This window comes from Dreissena polymorpha, chromosome 12 (assembly GCF_020536995.1).
Source record: "Dreissena polymorpha isolate Duluth1 chromosome 12, UMN_Dpol_1.0, whole genome shotgun sequence".
Lineage (NCBI taxonomy): Eukaryota > Metazoa > Mollusca > Bivalvia > Myida > Dreissenidae > Dreissena > Dreissena polymorpha.
In genome coordinates, this window is record NC_068366.1 from 73,293,597 (window position 1) to 73,320,879 (window position 27,283).

At 36.2% G+C, this 27,283-nt stretch overlaps 1 protein-coding gene across 2 annotated transcripts; it reads left to right on the forward strand.

The window, feature by feature from the left end:
* The first annotated feature begins 152 nt into the window (after positions 1-152).
* Positions 153-18,699, forward strand: LOC127853968 (cyclin-T-like). 2 transcript variants are annotated; one of them, XM_052388853.1, is made up of 11 exons: positions 153-335; positions 4,774-4,855; positions 5,200-5,331; positions 6,871-6,931; positions 7,450-7,512; positions 8,693-8,738; positions 9,199-9,289; positions 9,915-9,987; positions 12,568-12,641; positions 13,057-13,268; positions 13,537-18,699. In XM_052388853.1, the coding sequence occupies exons 1-11, from the start codon at positions 154-156 to the stop codon at positions 15,869-15,871; spliced, it is 3,351 nt and encodes a 1,116-aa protein (XP_052244813.1). In that variant the 5' UTR covers position 153; the 3' UTR covers positions 15,872-18,699. The 2 variants fall into 2 exon arrangements, with proteins under 2 accessions (XP_052244813.1, XP_052244814.1); XM_052388854.1 differs by lacking the exons at positions 153-335; positions 4,774-4,855; positions 6,871-6,931.
* Positions 18,700-27,283: the final 8,584 nt, after the last annotated feature.

The following is a 27,283-nucleotide window of genomic DNA, read 5'->3' on the forward strand; positions in this document are numbered from 1 at the left end:
CAGATAAGAAATTGTAAAATATCATTATTATTTATTAAACAATTTTTTAAAGCTTTATATGAAATCTGCTTTGAAAAATCTTATAATATCTGAAATTATAATTTTATTTCATCCACTTGTTTTGCTAAAAATATTCATTGCCGAGTACAGAGCATGCGCATTTCGCTTTTATTTTCAACTCGGTGCTGTGGAATGGCGGCGTCAAGATGGACGTTTACAAAAGAACAACTTGCGAACACTCCCAGTCGAAAGATGGGGATAGATGCCGACAAAGAACTCTCATATCGTCAGCAAGCTGCCAATCTCATACAAGATATGGGGCAGCGACTCTCTGTGTATCCATTCTGTTGCTCATTTCGTATGATGTTCTAGTCCGTTTTTAGAAAAGACTTCTAAAAACGAAAGGACATCTGAAATTGGCATTCAGTTGTTGTTCTTTTGACGATTTGAGTTATTTGAGGCATTATGTTCGGAGCCAAGCAATATTTTGACTATTTTGCTGAAGACACATTAAGCACCGGGCTGTTGTACGCGATAAACATGTGTAGACCACATGGTCTTATCGAATTCGGAAGACAATGAAGAACACCAAAATGTCAAATAAAACACAAACAAAAACCTGAAAACATTGTCACTGCACACAAAAGCTCATACACATTTACAAAATAATATGGTGACTATTCCAGCTGATTAAATTATTTTCCTTTGTGTAATTTTCACTGTTAGCACTTACACACTTTCAGGGACCATCTCAAACTATTATTAAACAACTGAAGGAAGTTATTTACAAGATACAAGAATCTTTATTTAACGTTGGATGTGAGTAACAATAAACATTAGCTCATGAGCTATTTCTCAACAAAACAATTGTATATAAATAACAAGTGTATATTGAGCTGATAGAAAGATTAAGCATATTATATAAGCATTTATACTACAAGGACATATTTAAAGCATATAAAACACACAATTTAGTAAAAAATGTTCATTAAAAGCATTAAAATTTGTTAGTTACACACAGATACGACAAAGGAAAATATACCTAAAAACTATCAGGGCTCGAAATTAATGCGAGTGAAAAATACTGATAGCGAGTTAAGTTATAAGCCACTAGTATTTTTTTGCGAGTAAAGAAATAGTGGGGAAAAAAACTAGTAATATAAATGCACTCGACGTCATGAATGCTAAACCGTAGGTCAATTTATAGAACGTCTGAATACCTGTATGCGGAAGCGCGCACCTTTTATGTAGACTGGTATACTTATAGTACAGATACACGGATAGAATTGGAACAAAGAACGTGAAACAGTTGACTATTCACATTTGTTCATTGAACTTGAACAGACATGGTGTCGAAGCCAAACATAATAAGTTTCTTTTTGCCTACAGACGGAAATAAAAATACGAAAGATAAAGTAAAGTTAACCGTTGATTTGTATTTTGGTGATGTCGCACTCAACACACGATATCATAGCTGATTTTTTTCAATATTTGAAAACCCATTAAAAAATATCCCAAACTGACACTTAAACTTTGTTTTCTAAGTGGACACGACACACTTATATTTAAAAACAATACCCTTATGGTCCAAGGTACTGATATCTTTGTATGATTGCAGAAATAAAATGTGTATGTTAAGTACTTTTTATTTTGTTTTAATAGTACTAAATTAATGTCAAAACTTTTTTTTATGTTTCCTGCAAAATTTGCGAGACTGTTTTTGATTTTGCGAGTTGGTATAAATGCAGCTCGCAATGTTTTGCAAGTAGAAAAAAAAGTTAATTTCGAGCCCTGTATATTGGAGCTGTTTTTACATAGTTCATAATTAATACTTATGTTATACTTTTTTAAGTTGTACAAACAAAGCATTGCAGACCTATATTAAAATTTAAGATATTAAAACAAGTATAGCATACAATTCATGTTTAAAAGCATATACAAGCACATGCACAATAACTACATAGTACAACAAATAAATAGCACATATATACACATATATTCATGTTCATAACAGCAAAAACAAGCAAGCAAGCAAAAAATGTGAGAAGCAGGTTACTCACACATGGCGCATTTACATTTTGAACCTGTCCAGGTGCGGATCAGCGTACAAAGCCTTTATATTTGTCGACTGTGCGAATATCCTCTGGGAGGCTGTTCCACACCTGTACAGCCTCAAAACGAAAGGAATTTTTGCCATACCTTTTTTGTAATATTTTTGTATTGTCATGCATGTTATTAGAAAACATTGAGTATTGTTTCTATGTTAAACATTCAAATCGTTTAATTGGTATATATTCATGGGCAAATGTTCATATAATCAAGGGTTTCTGAAATTTTTCACTAAAACATTGCAGCTTGCATGTGGAAAATTATTATCGTTAATTACGGTGTATCGAGCGGTTAAGGAAACCGTCCGGCACTTTAATGTCCGGAGCCATATCTTGGAAGTGCTTTGGAGGATTTCATTGAATTTTGGTATGAGTATATATATGGATAAGAGGATAATGCATGCCAAATGGCATTGTATACCATTAGTTAATAACGGATTTATGGCCATTTATATCTTGAAAAAAAGCTTTTTTGTGTACGGAGCCATATCTTGGAAGTGCTTTGGGGGATTTCATTGAAACTTTGTATGAGTATATATATGGCTAAGAGGATGATGCACGCCAAATGGCATTAAACACCATCGGATAATAACGGAGTTTTGGCCCTTTGTATATTAAAAAAATGCTTTTATGTGTGTTTAGAGCCATATCTTGGAAGTGCTTAGACAGATTTAATTGAAACTTGGTTGGCGTATAAATATGGATAAGAGGATGATGCACGTTGGCATTGTCCATCCGTCCAGAAAGCTTTTGTGTCCAGAAGTATATTGGCAGGGGATATCAATTCAACGAATTTGCTTGTTTACTTTGTATAACATCTTTTAATATCACAATTACTCATTATAAATAAGCTTTGGAGTGTATGTAACATCGAAGCAAATAAACATAGTTTTAATAATTAATGGATTATGTACATGTAATCAGTTATGATCATTAATGGATTATGTAATCAGGGCTCTTGCTGGGTTAAAATTTTCTTTCCCCACCAGTTATTATCCCCCACCATGGTCGGAGGGATATTGTTTTGGCGTCCACCCGTCTTTCGTCCGTCCGGAGCCATATCTTGGAAGTGCTTTGATGGATTTCATTGAAACTTGGTATGAGTATATATATGGATACTAGGATAATGCAGGCCAAATGGCATTGTACACCATCTATTAATAACGGAGTTATGGCCCTTTGTATCTTGAAAAATGCTTTTTTGAGTGTCAAATATAACACTTTTGTGTCCAGAAGCATATTGGCGGGGGATATCAATTCAACGAATTTGCTTGTTGCCATTTAAATTGCCATTTCTTAAATCATAGTCTTCTATGCATATACAATGCATTTAATCTTTGCTTCATTGTTAATTAAAAACCAACATTACACTAGTCCTGACTTGAATGACCAGTTGCAATCTGTGGTTATAATATGAAAAGTGGCTTATGCCATTTGGTTAGCAAGAAATATTTGAATACCTGTTGTAGCCACTTGTTTTCCCATTTGATTTCCAAATTGAAAGATTAAATTGCAACTTTTGAAAAAAAAATGCATTAGGCGAAAAATGACAATGGCAGTGGGAGCCCTAATAATAAAACTTCCAAAACCATTGATACATTCCACATTTCATTCATAAAATCATAATTTTTTCTGGTCAAAATTTATACAAAAATTTAAAAAGTGGTGGGATATTTACCTGTTGGCCTGACAAAAAAAGACATTTTGTCTTTAATGAATTGTCAACATAAAATATTTACATTTTATAAAGACCAAATGCTGGCCAATATTGGCTATAAATGTTTTGAAGAATTACATGTACATAAGCACAAAATTATTTATTTTGCATCTTATTTTGCACATGCTTAAGTTCCATTTGCAAATGTTTACCATATTTTTAACCAGGTTTTCCGAAGGAAAAAACTGGTTATTAGATTGGCGAATGCGGGCCGGCTGGCTGGCGGGCGGGCGGAACAAGCTTGTCCGGGCCATAACTTTGTCGTTCATTGTGAGATTTTAAAATCATTTGGCACATTTGTTAACCATCATTAGACGGTGTGTCGCGCGAAAAAATTACGTCAATATCTCCAAGGTCAAGGTCACACTTTGAGTTCAAAGGTAAAAAATAGCCATAAATGAGCTTGTCTGGGCTATAACTATGCCATTCATTATGAGATTTTAAAATCATTTGGCACATTTGTTCACCATCATGGGACGGTGTGTCGCACGAAAGAATCACGTCAATATCTCCAATGTCAAGGTCGCCACGACTAAAAATAGATTTATTTTAAAACAAACTTACAAAGGGGGTTAATTTTGTTTGTTCATTTCAAAAGTTCAGTTTGAGTTTTCTCCCTTTATCAGATTTTCTTTTCACAATGAAAACCTGGTTTTGTGACAATTTTGTCCCTTTTTAATATCTAGCTTGATTGGGCAGTAAAAAAAGGATTGTTTTACATGTATTTTATGAAGCCAATTAATATAAATATTTATAAATTATTAATATCACTTAAACTGTGTTCATAAAAACACAATAGCATAAAAATGTGACAAAATCAACATAACTATTTGATAACTCAAGATAAAAAGATGTTTACGTAGCAAAAATTGTTGCACAACAGAGATTCTTTATGCATGGTCTGTTAATAATATGATGCAGCAAAAATACCCTTAACTTCTATCGCAGTACACAGTTATGCATCAACACTGCCATTGTATACATGCATAGATTCTACATGCTGAGGCCTTTCACCAAGTTTCCAAGAAATGTAAGTTGTATTTTTACAGACTTAACATCAGATTCATGAAACGATTACTGTAACACATTTTACTTTTACCACCACAGGCATAGATTGGATTACCCACTTTACATTAAATTTCTCCTTAAAACTCCTTAAAATATGATTTCTCAATAATCATCAGACTTGAGTACAAAAATTATATCGTCACATACCAGTAGTTAATTTTATAAAAACATAATATGTATAGACAGAAAAGGGAAAATATATGTTCACATGTGCTTGCAGATATGTAATAACTCACATGTGCTTGCAGATATGTAATAACTCACATGTGCTTGCAGATATGTAATAACTGAGTGTTTTTATTACAGGAGATGGCTCCAGCCTGTTTGTTTTTATCCTGCAAGGTGGAAGAGCAGCCCAGGAAGCTGGAACACGTCATCAAAGTAGCACATTCCTGTCTATACAGAGACAACAGGCCAGCACCAGATCCAAAAACTGAGGTTTGCTCGCATCACTTATGGTCATTATTAGTGCGATCATTATTTCTATCTGATCAACAGTATGGTCTTGTTGCATGTAATCTGTATCAACTTTTTCATAAAGCCCAATTTACTTAGTTTTATGCTTCCTGGCTGCAAAAGAATGTCTTTATATTGAGGAAATTCTGCTATATATTAAAATAGCTGTTTGAAAGGCTCGTATGCACTATTTCATATTGCAGATTTTCTTATATTTAGTCATTGACACTCAAAATAGCTTTAAATTCTTTAATGTGGGTTTTATAATCCTATTTAATTCCTATATCTTGAATGTGCTTTACCTTCATTAAAAGTGAATCTGCAATCAACATGGAAGTCTGTCCATTCGTCCGTCTGTCTATTCTATCTGTATGTAGATGCTTTCTTGTCGGGAGGCGTTCAATGTTTCTTAATTTACAATATTCATACTGGCAGCATTGTTCCTTATTGTATTAACTGAATGTGCAGTTTTAATGCCCATGATAATGGATAATGTCAAATGGGAATATGGTGTTTCCCCTGTCCATTTTGTGTTCGGCTCTTAATGTTTGTATGGGAAAAAATGTCACAATTGATAATTGTATTAAGACTGCGTTATATGCAAAACCATCTTACTTGCTTCAAGGTAAAGTTCACATTGGACAATTAGAGTTATATCATATCCTCAATATGTATATAGTGACCATATTTAGAGATAATACATGTAATTGTCTGGCTCATAACTTTGTCCTGCATTATGGGATTTAAATTAAAAAGGCATAGATCATATTCATATCAAGTCGACTTATTGCATGCAACAACCATATCGCTGCCTACAATGTCAAATATACATGTTAGAATTAGGTAAATAATTTGTTCGCGCATTATCGAATATTCAAGTCAATCATAGTTACATATACTCATAATATCTGGAAGCTGTGTAATGTGAAACAAGCGTGTCTTTCGCTTTAAATAAGCATCACTTTGGATACTTGAAATTCGTGCATGTGACTGTAAGTTCTCTTTCTTTATAGGGCATTGAACAGTTTCATGGCAAAGTGTTGTATGCATCAACTATGGTGTCATGCAGATCATGCTAAATATAATGACATCATGTTTAAGGGTGTATTCTAAGATGTTTGTGGGATAATTTAAGTTGATGCTATTGGTCTGCTGCATAGATTACTTTAAAGCCCTAGTCATAGTGATAAACTATTATGACTGAGGCGTGTTGCCCCTTTCATTGTGAAAAAGTACTATCAAGGCTTTTATTCCTGATTTGGGCAAAGGGCCTGGCCTTCCATTTTTAGGGAAAAAATATTTACAAAAGTGAAAAAGGGGAAGAAATTTCTTAAAGTAAGCTTTGCATTTGTGGAAAATTGCTTCATTTTAAAGAAATTCTCTTAACTAAAGTGGTCTTTTCTTGGGAGAAGGGGCCTATGTAAGGCTCTTTTTAAAGAAGGAAAAAATGCACTGACTATGTATTACCTGAGGTAAGTATACTGCAGTGTACAGGCATTGACAAGTATGATATACTTTCAGGCTTACCTAGAGCAGGCCCAGCAGCTTGTGATCAATGAGAACATTTTACTACAGACTCTAGGTTCGTGTATACACTGCCTACTGTATACCGCTAATGGCCTAGTGAACTGTAGTGACCTTCAATTATCATTTGGTTATTTACTGAATATTGAGCGCATACATGGTCGTTCTCGCTTGTAGGGGCTAGCACATTGTTTGTAATAATTTGTGTCTTTAATTTTTGGTAGTAAATGTTGGGTAGAATAAAGCATCTTAATATACCGGCATCCATTTGGTTTGTTTTATTACCAGTCATTCCCCCTTTATATTGTTTAAAGTAATTTTTTTTCAGTATGCATTTCAAACATTATTAGGGTTGATCTGTCAGATTTGAATTATGTTGTATTTGAGTACACATTACCAATTTCTTATAAGATTTCTCCTGTGGATGAAAAATAAATTAATTTTCGTAATTTCCATTTTCCTTTCAGATTTATAACCAAACATTTTTGCTGTGAGAACACTGGAAAACATAATTGCTTTAATGCAGTCCTTTGTAGATTTTATGCATTTATTTTGTCAAAATTGTTTCAATTTCAGGTTTTGAAGTCAGAGTGGAACATCCACACACATTTATTGTTAAAGCCACAGCTCTAGTTAAAGGTATATTGTTTATTCATAGACTTAATATCTACATACTTTTAAAAGCTTTGGTTGTTCTGTAACTGTCAATGGGAATTTTAGAATATTCACTTGTAAGATTTTGTCTTCCGAGTTTCCTTGTACAATTCTGAAGTTTGTAGGAGAATAAACATGTATTGAGTTTGTGGGGAAAAGATATAAAGTGTCTGGATGGATGGATGTTTGTACTTGGGAATAAAGAACAAACCACACTTTTTCTCCTCAACCTTGTGTTAGAGCTGATATGCTTGACAGAATTGATTTTTACCAAGTACATTTGTGAATATAGAAAATGATATTAACAGCATATTTTGGTTGAGTGAGTTGGATCAATTAATTGCTCTTTTCACCTAACAAGGCTTACATATCTGGTCAGTGCATGTTTTCTGTATCCCCAACTGAGTTGTAGTTCAATGTCATAAGATAGTTCTATATGTTAATATAATATTTTGAACCTTTGATGTCTGTGCTTGTTTCCCAAAACCACTGAATTTGGACCAAATTTCTCTGGGTTGAGCACTACAAAATGTTGTGCAAACAGTACCTCTGGCATTCAGCATACAAATTCTTAATAAATAAATAAATTAATAATTGACTTCACTTCATGGAAGCTTCAGTATTGAACATTGTAACTCTTATTATTAGTCAAAAATTATGTTGCATCACAATTATTTCTATTTATTTCTAACATCTAAAGTTGTTTTTTATATCAGCAGGACATAGTAAGTTTCTATTAGTTTTGATTTTAATGTTGCCTTTGTAGAAATTTCTGTTGTTATTTGTATGTTTAAACTTTTCCCATTCATTTCATAGAAAGAATTTATTTATTTTAACATGTTGCTTGTTAGACAAGTTGTTGAGATTAAATGCTCTAGGCATTTGCTTATTTTTCTTAACAAACATGTGTTTGTTTGTTTACAATAAGAATATACTGGTAAGCACATACTGGTTTCATTGGCTGATGTATATCTTACTCTTAATAAAGTCATACTTAATGAAACAAGGTAATCATTTATACAAGGATAAGCACATAATTTAAATACTGTTTGTTTGGTAATGTGGTATGTATCATTCAATTGTGTAATCAAATTTGACGTACTGTTTTGTGTCAAATTGAACACATTCTGTAGAAACTTGGCAAGTGATTGATTTACCTTTGCAGCCAGCAAAGATCTGTCCCAGAGCAGTTACTATCTGGCTACCAACAGGTATGCATCGAGTGTCGAAGGTGTTCTCTCAACAGTTTAACAGACGCAACAAAATAATTTAGTTTTGTAATAAAATATTTGTTTGCTACAAGGAAAAGATGAATGAGGGCAAGCCGGCAGATATTTACTTATGTTTAAAACACACAAGAATCTAGAATTTGTGATAAGTTTGAAAAGAGGCTTAATTGAATAACAAGCTATACCTGTGTTGGTGAAATTACACCTGCACTATGAGAAACAAAATCACTTTGCTGTAAAAACTTCCAAGACGGCCATTCTGATGCAGTTTAATTCCACCTTTGTTTTAAAAAATCCTGGCATTTTGTGCTAAAAACTACATCTCTGATGCCTAAGATATTTATAAATAAGAGATTTATTATTCTCAGTTTTAGCTATGATCACAAGGTGTCTACTTAAGTAGTAATAAAGTTATTGCTGATGTCTCAACTTTATATTTCAGCCTCCATATGACGACGTTCTGTCTGCAGTACCGTCCCACTGTCGTGGCCTGTGTGTGCATGTACCTAGCCTGTAAATGGGCCAAGTATATGGTATGCCATCGTGGCCATTGACAATTTTTATTAGCTATGAGGATATTACTGGCAAAGCGTGTATGTTCCTTTTTGTCTTATTCTATGTATATAATATTCCCTAATTAAACATATTGTTTGTGTAATATTTTGCCTTGTTATGCCCCCGAAGGAGGGCATATAGTGATCTGACTGTCCGTCGCACTTTGCGTTTAGGTTTCGAAAAATTCTCTTAACTTCTATGTCGCTTCAGATGTAACATTCATATTTGGTATGCATGTGTATATGGACAAGGCCTTTTCATACGCACACAAATTTTGACCCCTTTGACCTTGACCTTGAACTTAGGGTCCGCGTTTAGGTTTTGAAAATTGCTCATTACTTCTATCAAAGTGTTTATCGGGGGCATATGTCATCCTATGGAGACAGCACTTGTTTTATCTTTACATCTAAACAAAATATCCAAATAAGCATTATAATACTGAGTGGAAAAAAATTGTTTATCTTTAACACATGGTACTTTTTTCATTTACCTTAATTATGGTTATATCTTTATTAAATTGTACATATTTTTTCATTAACCTTTTAACCATTGTTTTAACTTTGTCAAATTCTTTATCATATTTTGTTACTATTTTTTATGCAGATACCGAAGTCTAACGAAGGAAAGGAGTGGTTCTATTATGTAGACCCGTCAGTGACTAAAGAGCTTATAGAAGGTACTGCACTTATCTTTTTATCTTAGTTTGTTTGGTTTGTATAATTATAATATCTTCTGATAATAAATGATGTTTAAATTATGGAAGATTATGATTGTCTACCTGATAATTTGAAAGTGTCTGCATGGAAACAAGTTTATATCAACTTAGTATTCGTATAGTGTGTATATACTTTTATGGGAAACTACTTATGACATTTTGGTATAAAAAAATATAAGAGAACACAAGATTCATTTTAAGAATGAATCAGGGGTTTTTCTGCCTACTTTGGGAAAAGGAGTCTGACCAAATTGGGAATTTGTTATCGATAAAATTGCCCATTTTGGGAATTTTTGTTTCGTGAAACGGCTCATTTTGGGGGAAAAAAAATGAATTAATAATGCTTAAATAAGTCTGTGTTGTAACAATTTTCTTTATATGAACACATGCAAAACAAACACTGCCCAAACACAAGTTACAGCAACATTTTTGGCCGAGCTAAAATAGAGCCATGGGTATTTCATTTCATACTTTAATGTATTAAATGACGATTGAACTACAACTTTCTTACAAGGCTCTGAGCATTCAGTTGCCGATTTTGTGATTGACGGCCCTGGCATTACTTCTGTTGCTGTTACATTTTGCTGCGTATCGTCGGAGCCTGTCTGTTCAGGGTTTCTCGCGGCAGTAATTTCGGATGATTCTGAGCGTTTCGAAAACATCGATGATATTGTAACACATCCTTTAGCGTCTATTTTTTGTGTTTTTTTAATGTAATATTTACTATTGTGCGAAGCCATGATTGAAAATAAGCGTCTACAGATATGGTATAGAATGTGTTTTGTGCGGCTCTATATACTCTTGTATAATGCGGAACAGTTCGAACGTCATCGCTGAGAGTAAATGCATCCGGCAAATACACCAAAAAATCTGTGTCACTAAAGGCTTTATTGCGTCGCGAATGAAGGGAAGTCACTCTTTCGATATAAATTATGTTTACTTTTTACGATTTTGGAAGATTTTATTTTTTGGAATTGGGAAAAATGCAATCAAAATTTGTTTGGGAACGGGTCCGTTTGCTTTGGGAATGCCTCCGTTTCCCGGAGGCGCAGACAGTGCTGAAAAACCCCTGTGAATAGTCTAGGTATGGATGGTGTTGGTCTGTGTTAAAAACAAATTCAAGGGTTTAATGTTATTCTGTTCACAGTTGTTATTTGTTGTTTATTGTTACTACCTTAGATAACAGGCTTTTAAATATCCACTTGTATGTTCAAATTTGCGAGTGAAGTTAAAAGTAAAAACTACAGTCAAAACTGACCTAACGATCAATTTAGAATAACGGTCAATTGCAGACAACAGTCAGTCTGGATTCCCCATGACGAAAATCATATATTACACTATAGAATATCAGTCAATTGTCCATAACGGCCAATGGCCAGTATATTTCACTCAGAAAGTCATGTTTGAACTGTAACAGTCGCGCACCAGTCGTTTTGAGTAAAGTAAAAAACGCGAAACATCATTTGTGCGTCTATTTTGCAGGTTAATTATCTGATAGCGGTAACTGCCGTTGTTAAAAAGGTCCGCTGCGAGAAAACAAAATAATAGCATTTTCCTAAGGTTTGTTTTTCCGGGGATAATTGCAGGGGGGATTTCAAAATAAAACATGTCAGAGTATGTAACAGATACTTTATGACAATGAATCCGCTTTTTATACTGGTTTGGACGTGACATCAATGACATTTGACAACTTTTACTAACTGTATTAACGAGATACATCAGTGAACAATCATACTTTCGTTGATGAAGTCATATATTTAGTTTAAAAATATTAAACTAAATCAATTGACAGATATTATTATGTATTATTCAATATAATTTATTTATGTTATTATGCTTAGTTATAGGCAATTAGCCTATGTTTTACACTGTGTGCAAATGACTGGGTGGGGTAACGACGTAGCAATACTACCAACTTACCAACCATCTAAAAAGTGGTGATCTGAGAATAGCGGTCCCTCGTCGACAACGGCCACTTTGGCCATTTCCCATGACTGACCGCTGTTCTCAGTTTTGACTGTAGATTTAGCTCTCCTGAGCTTTTGTGGATCTTATGATACTGTGATTTCCATCGTCTGTCTGTCTGTTCATGCTTGAACTCTCCTCTATTGACTCCTCATGCACCACTGATCAGATTTAAAGGAATTTTTTTTTACAGAATACATCAATAGGTGACTTTCTAATTTGTTGACATTGATTCCGTTGTTTGCATATGTAGGTCAAAAGAGCTAAAAACAGATTCTTAAAATGAAAACTCGATGAGTCTAATCTGGAGCTACAAGGATAAAGGGGGGGGGGGGTAAAATATTTGGGTTGCATCACCATCTTGTGTTCTTCTTAGTCTTTTCAAATCATGCAACTGTGGTCAAAGCTGAACATGACCTGGGGGATACTTGTTTTTTATGTATGGCATTTCAGGATAAGCGCCTCTAAAATAAATGTGCAAGTGTGGTTTAAACTTTGTACAAAATGACATGAAAAGCAAATAGTTATGAGTGGTCCCTGATAATTTATTTGTATTTTGTAATTTTCACTGTACAGATCTCTACAATGAATTCCTCAATATACTCGACACTTGTCCAACAAAGCTGAAAAAGAAGATTATGGGGTGGAAGGTTAGTAGAATTTTCATGTAGAAAAAAATAAAATTTCAACTTTTCTTCATTGTTTTGTTAGGTTTGCTTCTTTCAGCTGCTGCAAATAAGTTCCATCAACACATTATGAACAATTGTTCTCTGATACTCCGTTTATAAATATACTCGTATGGTTTAGTTTCTTTCTCAAAGAAAAATAATAATGCACCTCGCCATGGACAACAATTTGCGCCTTAACTTAAGTCACTCAGATGAGGCTTCCTTTTAAAAAGAAAATACCGTAAGTGTTCTCCCTGATTACCCTGTGCAGACTGCATAGGCTAATCTGAGAACTTCAAGACACTTAAGGCACATGAATCAAGTCATGCACCATGTTTTCCTACTGCGCAGCTCATGTGTATAAAACTGGAAGTCCACGTTCAGGTGACATTTGCAGGGTACTGAGAGTCAGCAGCGTGACATGCCCAACCAGGACCCCACAGACCTAACAGGTGCAAATCCCTTCCCCACTACCTCCCAGCAGAGACACGAACGTCGCGATAGCAGTCACCACTCAGGGCAATTATCCAGGGTTCCGCCCACTGAACACAGGTCTAACCAGGAGCACAGCCTTGCACATGTAAGGGATGTGCGTCCTGACCAGGCCAGGTTAGTTGTGCATGAAAATTATGTTACTTAAACTTCAATAGGAAAATAGGAAAACATTGTTGCTTGATAATTATTCTGTTCATACACTTAGTCCCTAGCTACTAAAATTGTTGATTTTTGTTTTTATCTTTTTTTTTAATATCTTCAAAGTTAAACAAATTAATAAAAATAATTATTGGACTGGCAACAGTTTTCATAAAATTTTACCTTATCCTGCACTACACAATTGTGGCCCAGTTTCACCATTCTTGCACATGTTCACAAACAGGGATGTGCAGGTTGACCGCCGGAAGGACCCTCACATAATCTATGACCGGAAGCTGCACCCTGCCCCAGGTTCAGCACAGACTGACCACAGGGGGCCCAGAAGGGAGGAGACCAGGGGCTCACATTCCAACACTCAAAAGAAGGAGGCCCTCCCTCAGGCCGCTGACCACAGAGAAAGACATTTCCAGGACAGTTTCAAGAAGGACAAGGCACCTGTAGCGGTGAAACGGGAACATGATGTAAATGGGCGATCGTCCACACCTCAACCCTCACGACCTCAGCAGGAAGTCATGTTAACTGAACAAAATGTGGATAGTCTGTTGGTGAAGTTGGAAACTGGTACCACGGCAACCTCAGGTGCTTCTGATTCTCAGTCCTCGGTAACATCAGTTGGTGCTGAAATGCAGAAAAAAACAAAATCTGAAACTGCAATTAACTTTAAAGAGTACATGAAACGAAAGGAGAAGGAGAAAAAGGAAAAAGAGCAAGCTGAGAGGTTGAGAATTCAGCTTGAAAAAGAAAAGGAAAAGAGAGCTAAGGAAGCAGAGAATCTTAATAAAACTTATTCAGAAGGTATGAGTAACCGAGAACAAAAACCTAGACCTCCAAAGTTAGACGTAAGTCTGCCACTACCTGCAAACTTGGATGAGTTTTCTACTAAAGATGTTTCTGAAAGGCCATATGAAGTTAATATAAAAAGTCCTATTAAACCTCATAAAAATATTACTGTAAAAAGTCCAATAAAAAGTTCAGATCTCAAACAACCAAAGTTGGAATTACCAAAAGTGCAACTAACACCGGAAAAAGATGGTAGTGATCCATTTAGTGTGAATATTAATAGTGATCCTGCTATACGAAAACTTATTGGAAAGGAAGCGTCTGTTGTACATTCTAATGGTAGTGATTTGATAAAATTGGAAACAATGACTAGAATAAAACAGGAGCCTGGAATTTCACCCAGACTTTCCCCTCGTGTAAAACCGGAATTCCCCCATTCAGGTGCTATAAAAATGGAACCAATGTTCACTTTGGAGGTAAAAGTTAAACATGAAGTGATGGATCTGGAAGTGAATCAAGAACCAAAGACAATCCACACAGACCCATTAACACTAAAAATTAAGAAAGAGTCCGACAAAACTAGTCAGTCCAGCATCAAGGTTCTTACACATTTTAAGGACGATTTAGAACCTGGTGAAATTGATGACTCTGAGCCAGAAATAAACCTGCTGCCAGAGCATGTTTCAGCACCAGCAATTAAAATAAGAGAGCTGGGCTATGATCCTGATGTGGGACTTGAAAGTGCCCATGCACTGAAGCAAGCCATGGAACGAGAGGCTTTAGGTGGAAGGGCTACCCCTGGCTTAGGTCAGTCTAGGGTAGATGGAGGTACTCAGCTAAACACACCCATTAGAATGAAGATACCACGAACTCATTCACAGCCTGAGAGCCCCTCTCTAAAGATAAAAATCAGCACTAAAGGGATATCTACAGATAGTGATCATAGCTCAGGAAAACACAGCTCTCCGCATAGACATAAACACAAACACAAGGACAAGCATAAGCACAAGTCACATAAACATTCCCGGGATAAGGAGAGACTTAGAGATCATGACAAGCTTAAGGATAGTCAGTCTTCAAGTTCAAGTGTGGGGACCAATGGCCAATCGCAGTCAATTAAATTAAGCATTAAAATTGGTGATCTTCAAAGTCACTCAAGCCCTAGTGCTACAGAAGTGCCAGGTAAGCAAAAGCTTGACAAACAAAAGCACAGGTCTTCAATATCAGATCCAGCCTTGAACAGAAATGCTAGTGTAGAGGCTGAAAGAACTCAGCCATGGTCAATGTCTGACCTGGCTAAGCCGGCCTTGGCTGCTGCTGTTGCAGAGTCACCATCTAGAAAGAGGCGTCGTACGTCCAATGTGGAGCCTAACACGGATATGTCGCAACACAAGACTGCAAAGATGGGGCCACCAAGACTGCGGCGGTCTTCCTCGTCGCATTCTGTTGTGAGTATGGAAATGTCTGATGAGGAATCATGCCAAACAAATGGTCAGATACAAACAGAACATGAACCTATGATCAATAAATTAAAAGATAATCTGCAGCAGCTCATTGCTCAAAAACAAATTGAATACATCAAAAACAAGCAAGCTCATGAATCTAGAAACTCGCCAATGCAAGCTCTTAAGAAACCTATAGACAGACAACAGTCTGGCTTTGACCTCGACGGGATGATGTGGGCAGGTAACTCAGGAGATCACCCGCCCCTGCCTTCTGACATACCTGCCCCACCTCCTCCCCCTCCACAACAGGTCGCCAGACCACCACCGCGGTGATGTTAGCATGATTTCATAGTTCTTATGATTGTTGTCTTATCCTTTCAGTGTGATTTAAAATATTTTCCAGTGTTTTGTACTTAATAGATTCATTTATCTTGTGATGTGCCCCATCATTGATAGTGATCATATGCTTATTTGTCCCCTACCAGTGAAACCGGAGAGGGACTTATGGTTTGCGCTCTGTGTGTCTGTCAGTCTGTCACACTTTTCTGGATCCTGCGATAACTTTAAAAGTTCTTCTTTTTTTTGATGAAACTTGAAACATTGACAGATGGCAATATGGAGATAATGCACCTAATTTCATTTAGTTCCTACGGCAAGAATTCTGGTTGCTATGGCAACAAATAAACTACAAATATTGCTGAAAATGGTGGATCCTGCGTAGTTCGGGGACTTTTATTGCTTGGCAATAGTCTTGTTTCATTTTGGTTCAATTTTTTACTGAAGTGAATTATTGAATTCAACTGTCATTTTTATAATATCTGATATATAACAGTGTATGGTCACAAATGTGTATGCTCAAAATGTTCAGAATATCGTTTTAAATGTCCACACTTTTGTGTAATTCAATAATTATTATGGAAATGCAAATATTCAAAAACTGCTTTAATTGCCATAAAATATTATTGTTATTACAGTTTTCATAGATCTTTATGTTGTTATATGATTGTCACGATTTAATGTAATTGTACATTGCTGTAATTTGACAGCTTGTAATTGTGGATTTTTTTTATTGTTGAATCATTTAAACTTCACAGACGCCATCAGGTAATGTGTTTGTCTGTATTAGTTTTTATGTTAAACTTTTGTATTTAAAGAAAATCTGTCAATTGTGGGGAATTATATTATTATCCAAAGTTCTCACATTTAGCTTTTTTGCATTGAGTTTTTTATTAAATAGCCAATATATGCTTAAATTTAGTGCATTTACATGTAACATACATGTACACATAATCAGCATGGGTTGGAAAATAGTCTCACAATATGACAAAGAAGAGCGTACCATATTTTAAAACTTTTCAGTCAAATCCAATATTCTATTTCCCAATTATTATACAGATGATGCAAAATTACATCATTAATATTGTTAACTACCAATAGTTAATCTGAACTTGTGTTTGCAAAGTATTAAAAAATGATGTATATATTTTGCATAAAGAGGTGTTTTTTTTAGTTATTTCTTTATTGAAAACAGCGAGGCTATTTGGGGTTTAGCACTTAATGCTGGTTTAAAATGTTGGATTGACGACAATTGCTCTACAGCTTCTCTTGGTATCAAAACCCTTGATTTAATGGTAAAAAAGAAACCAGTACCATCATTTATAAGTTGAATAAAGATATAAAGCTAAGATATGCTAGTTTTGCCATTGTGCAGTATTTTCTAACTTGTTAATTTTTTGTACAAACACTTTTTGGGTATGATGTTCTAAAAAACACAAAAAAACACAGAAGACGTGTAAAAAAATTCCTTTAATACAGTACTTTGCATGCAATTTTCATTATGTTATACATGTCCATAAGTCTTGGATTATGGTTTATATTTTGATAAGGTTTCTTTATGATACATGTTTGGTTGTACCAACAGCTTATTTCATGCATACAATTGAATGAATTGTTTGTATTATCTCATGCTTATACAACCTTCTTCAAGCTAAAAAAAAAGAAAAGCAAAATCAGCAATAATTAAGTCTACCTTGGCACTTTTCTCCATAATTCAAGGTTTCTTCTGCTTCTTATAATGTGTTGAATGCTTAAGCATATTGCCTTAAATTACTTGTCAATGTTAAATAGCATTGCTCATAATAATTATATTAGCTGGTTATAAAAGGTGCAATTTTCTGTATTTTAAAACCAGTCTTGATATTCTGAATTTCTGTTATGTATTTTGATGTGTGTCATTACTTCCGTGATAGAAGTGCTGTATTTAACAATGGTATGGAAATGAAAGCATGTTGACATAATGAATCAAGGTATATACATGTAATGTCCTGTCTCACAAATAATTTTATGTAGCTTTGTCCATCTGCTATTATGTCCATTGACACCACTGTCTAAATTTGGTCAGTAGAAAACTTAACATAACATTAGCCTCTGGGTCTATATTCTCCAACTAATCCGTAGAGTTAAGCATATAAAATAGACTTACAAGGAATAGACTTTGATCCAAGAAAATGGTCTTCCTGGGATGAATATATGATATAAATGGTGCTATTGTCATGAAATTAAAGTATTGCTTTACTGAACTTTTAAGCAGTTTATTTAATACATTACAGCATTATGAAGAACATTCTATATTTCTAGACTTCAGTGTAAGCATTGGTTGGTGAATACAGACCCAGGTGTCTTGTTATAACATATGTGAAGGCGTATTTAACAATACATGCATGAGCAGAACTGAAACATGTTAGTTTGTATCATTGATTAAACATTTACTTCTTTACAAGTAGTATTGGTTGTCCTTTGTTTAGTAAAAAAATTTATGTTGCATATTTGTTAATTATGCCCCCCTTCGAAGAAGAGGGGGTATATTGTTTTGCTCATGTCTGTAGGTCGGTCCGTCCACCAGATTGTTTCCGGATGATAACTCAAGAACGCTTAGGCCTAGGATCATGAAACTTCATAGGTTCATTGATCATGACTGGCAGATGACCCCTATTGATTTTCAGGTGACTAGGTCAAAGGTCAAGGTCACAGTGACTCGAAATAGTAAAATGGTTTCCGGATGATAACTCAAGACCCCTTAGGCCTAGGATCATGAAACTTCATAGGTACATTGATCATGACTGGCAGATGACCCTTATTGATTTTCAGATCACTAGGTCAAAGGTCAAGGTCACAGTGATTGAAATAGTAAAATGGTTTCCGGATGATAACTCAAGTATGCTTAGGCCTAGGATCATGAAACTTCATAGGTAGATTGATCATGACTGGCAGATGACACCTATTGATTTTCAGGTCACTAGGTCAAGGTCACAGTGACTCAAAATAGTAAAATGGCTTCTGGATGATGACTCAGGAATGCTTACGCCTAGGATCATGAAACTTCATAGGTACATTGATTATGACTGGCAGATGACCCCTACAAATTTTCAGGTCACTAGGTCAAAGGTCAAGGTCACAGTGACTCAAAACAGTAAAATGGTTTCCTGATGATAACTCAAGAATGCTTACGCCTAGGATCATGAAACTTCATAGGTACATTGGTCATGACTGGCAGATGACCCCTATTCACTAGGTCAAAGGTCAAGGTTACAGTGACAAAAACCGTATTCACACAATGGCTGCCACTACAACTGACAGCCCATATGGGGGCATGCATGTTTTACAAACGGCCCCTGTTGATTTTCAGTTTGCCCTAACAAAGGTTAAGGAATATATAATACACCATTTACGAGTTGTACTTCTATGTTTGAAGAGATCAAGTAATAATTAAAATGGCAACAATATTATGTCTATTAACAAATGGTTGTTACAATGTGTCATCTTTGGTGAGACATTGATAAAACATTCAAAAGGTTTAAATTAAGTACCTACACAATGATGGTGTGTTCTCCAACATTCATCAGTGTGTATTCATTGATGCATCAACTGTTTGAAAATGGTTACCTTTTGAAGTGCAATGTAAACTTAGAGGTGATGTATTTATTGTTGTCCTGTTGTTTTTTTTGCACTTGTGTTCGTGTTAATTCATGACTTTTTTTAACAACACTTGATGATTAGTGTTGATTACTTTAAACAATATTATGTGGTTATTATGAAAGCTTCTAGTGGCTTGCTTACAATTATATCCTCGGTTACAAACTAAGGTTTTGCAAGTAATGGTTTTGTTTCAAATACTGCAAGAAAGAAGTTCTTGCTGTCCGAAATATATTAATTATTATTTGATTACTGTTTTGTGATGTTATTTTGGATAAAAAGGGTATTTGAAATGGAGCTTTAATCCCAGCAACAATGTTTTTCATCAATAGGGTTTTTGTGAATACCTGGATATAGTTTTTATGCTCTTTGGAGGGGTGGGGGCATAAAGTCCGCACATTGTATGTCCGAATTACAATTTTGATGGAATAAAGTTTTCTTGGGTCTGAAGCAAATTTCTCCTATGATTGTTTCTGTCATACTCAATATCAGTCGGTCTTTCCATACATCTGTATGAACATCATAATTGGTTTACGCGCAAGAACTAAATACGAATTTGATGAAACCTTATATGCAGCAACTTTAAAGGGTGGACATTTGCATCCTTGTCAGGTCATCCCTGTCATACACCCCAGTGAGATTTCGGTATTTTTGCCCCTTAAATAATAATTTGTTACTCCATACATTGACTTAGTGCATCATTTGGGAGCATCCATCAGTTTTGCTGATATTCTTGTTGTTTTATATTTAGTATCAAACCGGAGTTAGAATCACATAACAACAACAACGGTCTAAAAAATAAACATTGATATTTCAAAGATTTGTTTTTAGTACCTCTGTCTTGGTGTATCCGTAGCATATGACATATTGTTTTGCTGGATAAAACTTGTGCTGTGCATATCATGTACATTTATTTTACTTCTTGTGAACATAATTGAATAAACTTCTGTGTTCTTTCCTTTTAAACAGGATTGTTGTTACCTGTATAGCGTGTCTAAAGGTATACTACTTTTGTTCATTTCCTTTTTGTTCCTGCACATCCTTAATTACAAGTATTTTTATATATCAATTATGAAATGTATTATGTTGAAAACTTTGCAATCTGTCAGATAAAACATTCTTTTGTTATTGCTAATGGGACATTAAAAAATTAATGTTTGTCAAGATTTAATAAAAAATAAAAACAAAAAAATGTGTTTATGTTTATGCTTTACATCAGAAGTTTAAGTATATATATTGTTTTCTAATTTGGTATTATGTGAACTGAGTGCATTAATATGTGTACTGAGTGCCTTAATATGTTATTACTTTGGTTTTAAATTATGCGCCAGAAAACAAGTGAGTAATAAAAAAATAACTGATAAATTGTTCCTATGAATACGTTACCGTCTACTCTGGAGCTCAGCATTAAAACAATGTGCATTTTTGATAAGCACAATTTGTCCTGGCTTTCTGAAAACGCATTGGTACTTAATACATGCGCTTCGTATTTGAGAGGACCGCGCTTTATCCCCACTCAGTCGCAAAATGGGTTTGGTATTGTGGTCAAGATATCGGACAGATTAGTTTTCCTCAGCTCCCCTTTTCCTACTTCCGACAAAACCACACCAAAAAAATATTAAATAAACAAGCAAATTCGTTAAATTGATATCCCACGCCAATATGCTTCTGGACACAAAAGTGTTATATTTGACACTCAAAAAAGCATTTTTTAAAGATACAAAGAGCCATAACTCCGTTATTTACAGATGATGTACAATGCCATTTGGCGTGAATCATCCTCTTATTGATATACATACCCATACCAAGTTTCAATGAAATCCGCCAAATCTTTTCATAGATATTGCTCCGGACACACAAAAGCATTTTTTCAAGATAAAAAGGGCCATAACTCCGTTATTAACAGGTGGTGTGCAATGCCATTTGGCGTGCATCATTCTATTATCCATATATATACTCATACCAAGCTTCAATAAAATCCACCAAAGCACTTCCAAGATATGGCTCCGGACGGACAGACAGACATTGCCAAAACAATATCCCTCCGCCTATGGCGGGGGATAATTAGTAAAAACATAAAAGCTGTAAATTGCGGGTATATAATTATTTTAAAAAACATTTCCCGAGTTTCTGACTTATGATCCATGTTCAATCCCCGATTCTGGCGCAATTGAGGGTGGTTAGTGGTGACCCTACCGGACCAGTGGGGTTTTCTCAGGGTTCTCCCCACAGTGCACAATATAGGTGTTCGTTGCGTAGTGGATATGGTGTTCACGTGGCGAGCGGGAGGCCACGGTTTCGATCCACCGCCCCCGTGGGAGCGTTCTTCAGATCTCCCCCATATACAACAAGTACAGGTTCTAGTCCGAAGAAACGTAACCGAGTGCGTTTCAAATAAGCCTTAGGCTTTCAATGTTATCGAGCTAAAATAAATAGGTTGAACTTAGGTGCACAATTCATGTCATGAAAATAGCTATATTCAGAATTCGTTCCAACTTTGTGCGCTAAGTTAGGTAGGAGCATTTGGAACACTTCGGGTATTCACATAATGCGGCCTAAAGCGCTGAAGGACCTCTTACTTCGAAACACCCGCAAGTTCTCGTGAGTCTAGTAGATGTAATTCGTTCGAGTGCAAGGACTCTTCAGGTTTCCAAAAAAGCATAATGCAGCTGCTGCAATTAGATATACCCAAACAAATACTTTCATCATCTAGGTTCTAAACAGATATTGATGTCTCTAGGGTAAAACAGTTCTTTTGGGGGTTATATGTGTATAGATATTTAATAAAGCGCGCATGTTGCAGTTCATCCAAAAATCTGCCTGTTAAGTACTGCGTTGAAAGCTGCGGTAGAAGAATAAAGAAATGTACATGGACGGTTAAGAATTAAGGGGCTGCCCGTGCGGTTACTCGATTTTGGGTTACCGGGATTATTGAACTATTGCCAGTTGTTCAAAAACACATACAACTGCTGAACACATGTTACAGCAACTTGTAATATGCACATATTCATATTGAAGCAACCTCGCTTTCGTGATGTATCACATTCAGTGCAAAGAAATTTATAAGTCATCATCATTCCCTTGTTCGGGCTGGCCTTTGAGGAAAAATGAAAGATGGAGATCCTCCGCCAGTCAGGTCTGTTGTTGGCTGCTGAGAGTAGCTCATCCATGGGAAGTAACGTCCACTCTTTCAAACCCTCAATCCAGTTTTTCTAATGACGGCCTCGATTGCGACCTTCCTGATCACAGATTTGCACAGAGAGACGTGTCCAAACCAAGCCAGCTTTCGTCTTTTTTAGTGACTTCAGGAAGGGTTCTTATGGGCCAATAAGTGTTGCGGTCATGTTCCGGACGTACTCGTTGGTCTTGTTTTCTATGTAGGAGATTTGGAGCAATCTTTGAAGACACGTGTTCAAAGTCCTGTATCCTGCGTTCTGTGTCAGCGTTACGTGTCCAGTACTCGCAGCCGAAAAGAAGGATGGCGACAACGAGGGACTTTTAAAGCCTGTGCTTGCTGGGGAAGCTGATGGAATGCTCCGTCTGGCTATCGCTGCGGTCGCCATGGCATTTATCGTTCGGGTCTTAGCGGTACAGGGTTTTTCCCAAGTACTTGAAGCTAGTTACTTCTTAAAGCTTCTCGCCGTTAACGGTGATATCTGCACTGGTATGTGTGTTGTCAACCAGGAACGTCGACATCTCTGTGCGGACCCTAATCCCATATGCTCCTGCTCTTTTATTGAGTATGTTGGTGTGGTCTTGGAGTTCACTGCTGGTGCCACCCATGAGGTCAATGTCATCAGCGAATCTGAATTTGGAGATCGGTTTGCCAACGATTCAGATTGAGGTGTGGTGGTATTGGAGAGTCTCCTGCATTATATAATCAAGTAAAAGGTTAGAAGACATTCCCGACGGACGCCCACTGATGTTCTTCAGAAGTCAACCATCTGTCCATTGCGAAGTACTGCTCTGCTATCGTTTCTGTAGAGTTCTTGTATGACTTGCACCAGTCCCTCGTCGATGTGGAATCCTCTCAGAACCTGCTACATGCCATCATATCGCGCGCGGTCGAACGCATTTTTATAGTCGATGAAGTTATAGAAGAGTTCACGTTGGTGTTGCATATGTTGTTTAATGATAACTCTGCAGTTAAAGATTTGCTCCACTATGCTCCGTACAGATCTGAATTCAGTCTGCTCTTCAACCAGCTTTTCCTTGTCTTTACTTTAAAGTCGGTTTATGATAATGCGTAGCAGCATGACTTTACTGGGATGGCTAATAAGGGTGATGGTGCGGTAATTCTTGCAAAGCTTGATGTTGTCTTTTTCGGTAAAGAATGGGCCACTCATTTGGTCATTTCTTCTCCTCCGAGATATATTGGCACAGCCCATTGTGCTGTCATTGCCCTTCCGCCGTGAGTAATCGGCTTGGAAGGGACGTTGTACACTCCCGGAGAGTTTCCTGCCTTCAAACTGTGCACTGCCTCTTCCACCTCTGCCTTTAGACTATGGACGGACTTTCGTCGCTGGCTTTTGGTCTGGGATCAATTTGAAGAAGACTGGGGTCTGGTTGAAGGGGGAAATTATAAATATCGCTGCAGTTTTCGGTCGACCTGCGCAGGGCTGTGGCAATCTCGGTAAGGAGGTTCCCGCCAGCGTCTGATTAAACACTGGCCTCGGGCTGATTGGTCTTCGTTAGGTCTTGAGAGTGTTGTTGGCCTTTTTACTGTTGCCTGTTATCATCTCTTTGTCAATGTTGTAACATTGCTACTTAATCCATTCCAACTTGGTCTCTTTCTTTCATCTTCTTCCTCACCTCCTTGTCCCGAATTTTTTAGATCTTCTCGTCTTTGTAGTCTGATGTGTGTGCGTAGACCCGGATGATGCGGATTTTATGAGTTCTTAGATCCGCATGGAGATTAGCCTGCTGGATACTGGGGTTCAACTGATGACGCTGTTGACTACCTCTTTCCTTAAGATTAAAGCAATATGTGGCAATGTCTGGGATCCTCCCCCCCCCCCCCCCCCTGAACCATATCTTGTGTCCTTCGCCCGTTGATGTCTCTCCGAAGTCTAGCAACCTTACCTCAGCTTGTCCGCTGAAGTTCCAGCGGTAGCGCTTCAACTCGTTGGTCAGATCATGGATCATGGATCTTTCCGCACGCATGCAGTGCTCTTACCCCGTTCCTTTGGTAGGTCCTTTTATTGCCATCTTAATCGATGGGTTAGCTCGAGCAGTGTCCATTCTCAAGACTGGCAGTGGAATGCGCGGTCGTTGTTATTCCGGGTCCTTACTGATCCGACTTGTTATTCTGTATTCTTTTTATCTGCATGTCCTTTCAGTGGTCTTTGCGGCGCCTGTCTCCTCTCTAAGAACTTGCAGATTGTCGTACAAAATGTGCTAGCCCCTCACCTGTTTCGCCCGCCGCCAGCAGAATCAGATACCAGGGTGTGGTTGGTCCCGGAACCAGAAGTTAGAGCTGAATGTCAAGTGATAACCAGTTGTTCCCGTCCTCCCAATGAAGCTGCTGCCAAGTGACAGACGTACAATCTATATGCTGAGAACCCCCATACACCCCTTTAATTATGATAAGTATATTTACATTAAATGAAATTAAGCACAAGCCTTTTAATCTAAAAGAATTCAGATAATAATAAAATGTGTTTTTGAATTGATGCAAACAACAACAACAAAAACAACAGCATACAAATCAAAATGATCGTATTTCCGATTTTCGATATATTTCTGCAAACGCGTCAATAAAATATTGTGATACAAGAGCTGCAATTAGTCGCGGTAAGGAAACTTTGTTTTTGTTTTTTTAAACTCGGTTTTTCGAATGGAAAGTGTGCATTTTCTGTTTTTATGATAATTGATTTTTGATGAGAAACAATAAAAACTTGAAATTATTTACCGCTTTGTGTCGTATAAACGAATCTGCGTAAAACTCAATTTAGATTCACATTGTAAATCGAATCATTCCTGTCGCCAGTTGCCAAAACGAAAGTACGGTTGATATTCAAAAGCATTATATTTCTCTTTCCGGGATATGTTTTCAATATGTTGATGCTGCATTAACGAATATACGTGTATATGAAGTAAAAACACCAAAAATAAACAAAGGTTGCGATAAACACCTATAAACTGTTAGATGCACATAATATCACTTAACCATTAGTTCATGTTTGTTGTTGAAGAATTTATATATGTCGTGCATTAATTTATGACATCAATCTTAACTAGCTATAACTTATTTAAATCTTAATTAGCATAAATTATATTGTTTCACATGTTTTTCATTAAATTAAACGCTTGCATTTATTCGGCTACTGCCGTTTGCATATTTTTGCTACTGACGTTTGCCATTCCTAAACGTACTACTGACGTTTGCTATATTTGTTTTCACTCTTTAAACCTTTATTCAATATCTGGTAGATATTTGTGTTTGTTTATGCATAGACATATGTAATATATGTTCGTCCGGTAAAGCATAGACAGTTCTGTGATCGTTAATTTTCGAGAACACTGACTCTTTGTAATTTTACTACTGACGTTTGCTTCTTAAATGGAAATTTGCGCCGAAGTGTTCTCGAAAACCAGAGCAACACACAAAACGCGTGATTTACCGATCGAAAGCTATATGCATGCCATATTGTGTGCACTAGGTCGTATGAAAGTCAGAGGATGATCAGCAAAGATATTGGAAAAAAACCTACCTTGCGCGGCTGTTTGTTGTCATAAAATGACTACTGACGTTGACTTTTGTGGTCACGTGACAGTTTTTGTTCATTCACAGTGTTAGTGCTGTTCATATATATCTAAATTAAAAGACACAGTGTAAACATATTGCTGACCATTTTTTACAATGTTTGTTTTGAAGTTACGTGTAATACTTGTGACTCTTCAAATGATTCTAAACATGGGATACACATTAATTTCACTTTCAACTCTAGCTCTGTGTGGCTATTTTAAAACATAAATGATTTTCCTTATGATTTGTGTAAGACGAATCTAGTGAGTTTATGAGGTAGAAATTATGGGACTGATATCAGGTCCACACATAATTCAACCTCAGACGCGGAATGACCTCACACACATAAGCACACACTGTTTTGGTTTCTTAACGCAATTACATTTAATCTACTAATATTGTTCATATGAAATATGCTGCCTATTATCCCATAGAAAGGAATGTACAATTAAAAAATATAGAAACGGAATAATGGAGAAAAGACTAAAAGTTTGTGTTTAAAGGGACATTTTTACAGATTTTGGCAGATATTGAAGTCTGTCATGTAATGCTTTATATTGATGAATGTAAACAATGGATCTAAAACGCTCCAGTGAAAACAAGAATAAAATTAAATAAATTAAAAAAGTAACCCTCAACTGGGCTCAAACCACTGACTACTGGATTAAAAGTCTAATGCTTAGACCACTCGGCCATCAGTGCTCATACAATGAGTGATGCATTTTATACTTTAATTAAGCAATCCTAGTAGTGTCACAAAATGTAACGCCAACAACAGAACTCTCCAATTTTTTCAATCGTTTTGCGTTGCAACGCTTTATTATTTTCAGGGTTTTAAATCGTCAAACGATGTATATAAATGGTAAATGTTCAGTATTACTGTTTTCTCACAATTATCATAGCTACAACGAAAAGTTGCAAATCTGAAAAAAAAACAGGGTTGGCTTTTTACCACAGCAGCACGAAAATCCGAATAACGAAAGAATGTAGATGTTGATTATCATCTTCAAAAACATCACATTTGG

Coding starts and splice junctions, on each gene's coding strand:
- LOC127853968 (XM_052388853.1), top strand. CDS start 154: ATGCGCATTTCGCTTTTATTTTCAACTCGGTGCTGTGGAATGGCGGCG. Junction 7,513..8,692: donor AGCCACAGCTCTAGTTAAAG/GTATATTGTTTA, acceptor TTACCTTTGCAG/CCAGCAAAGATCTGTCCCAG. Junction 9,290..9,914: donor GTAAATGGGCCAAGTATATG/GTATGCCATCGT, acceptor TTTTTTATGCAG/ATACCGAAGTCTAACGAAGG.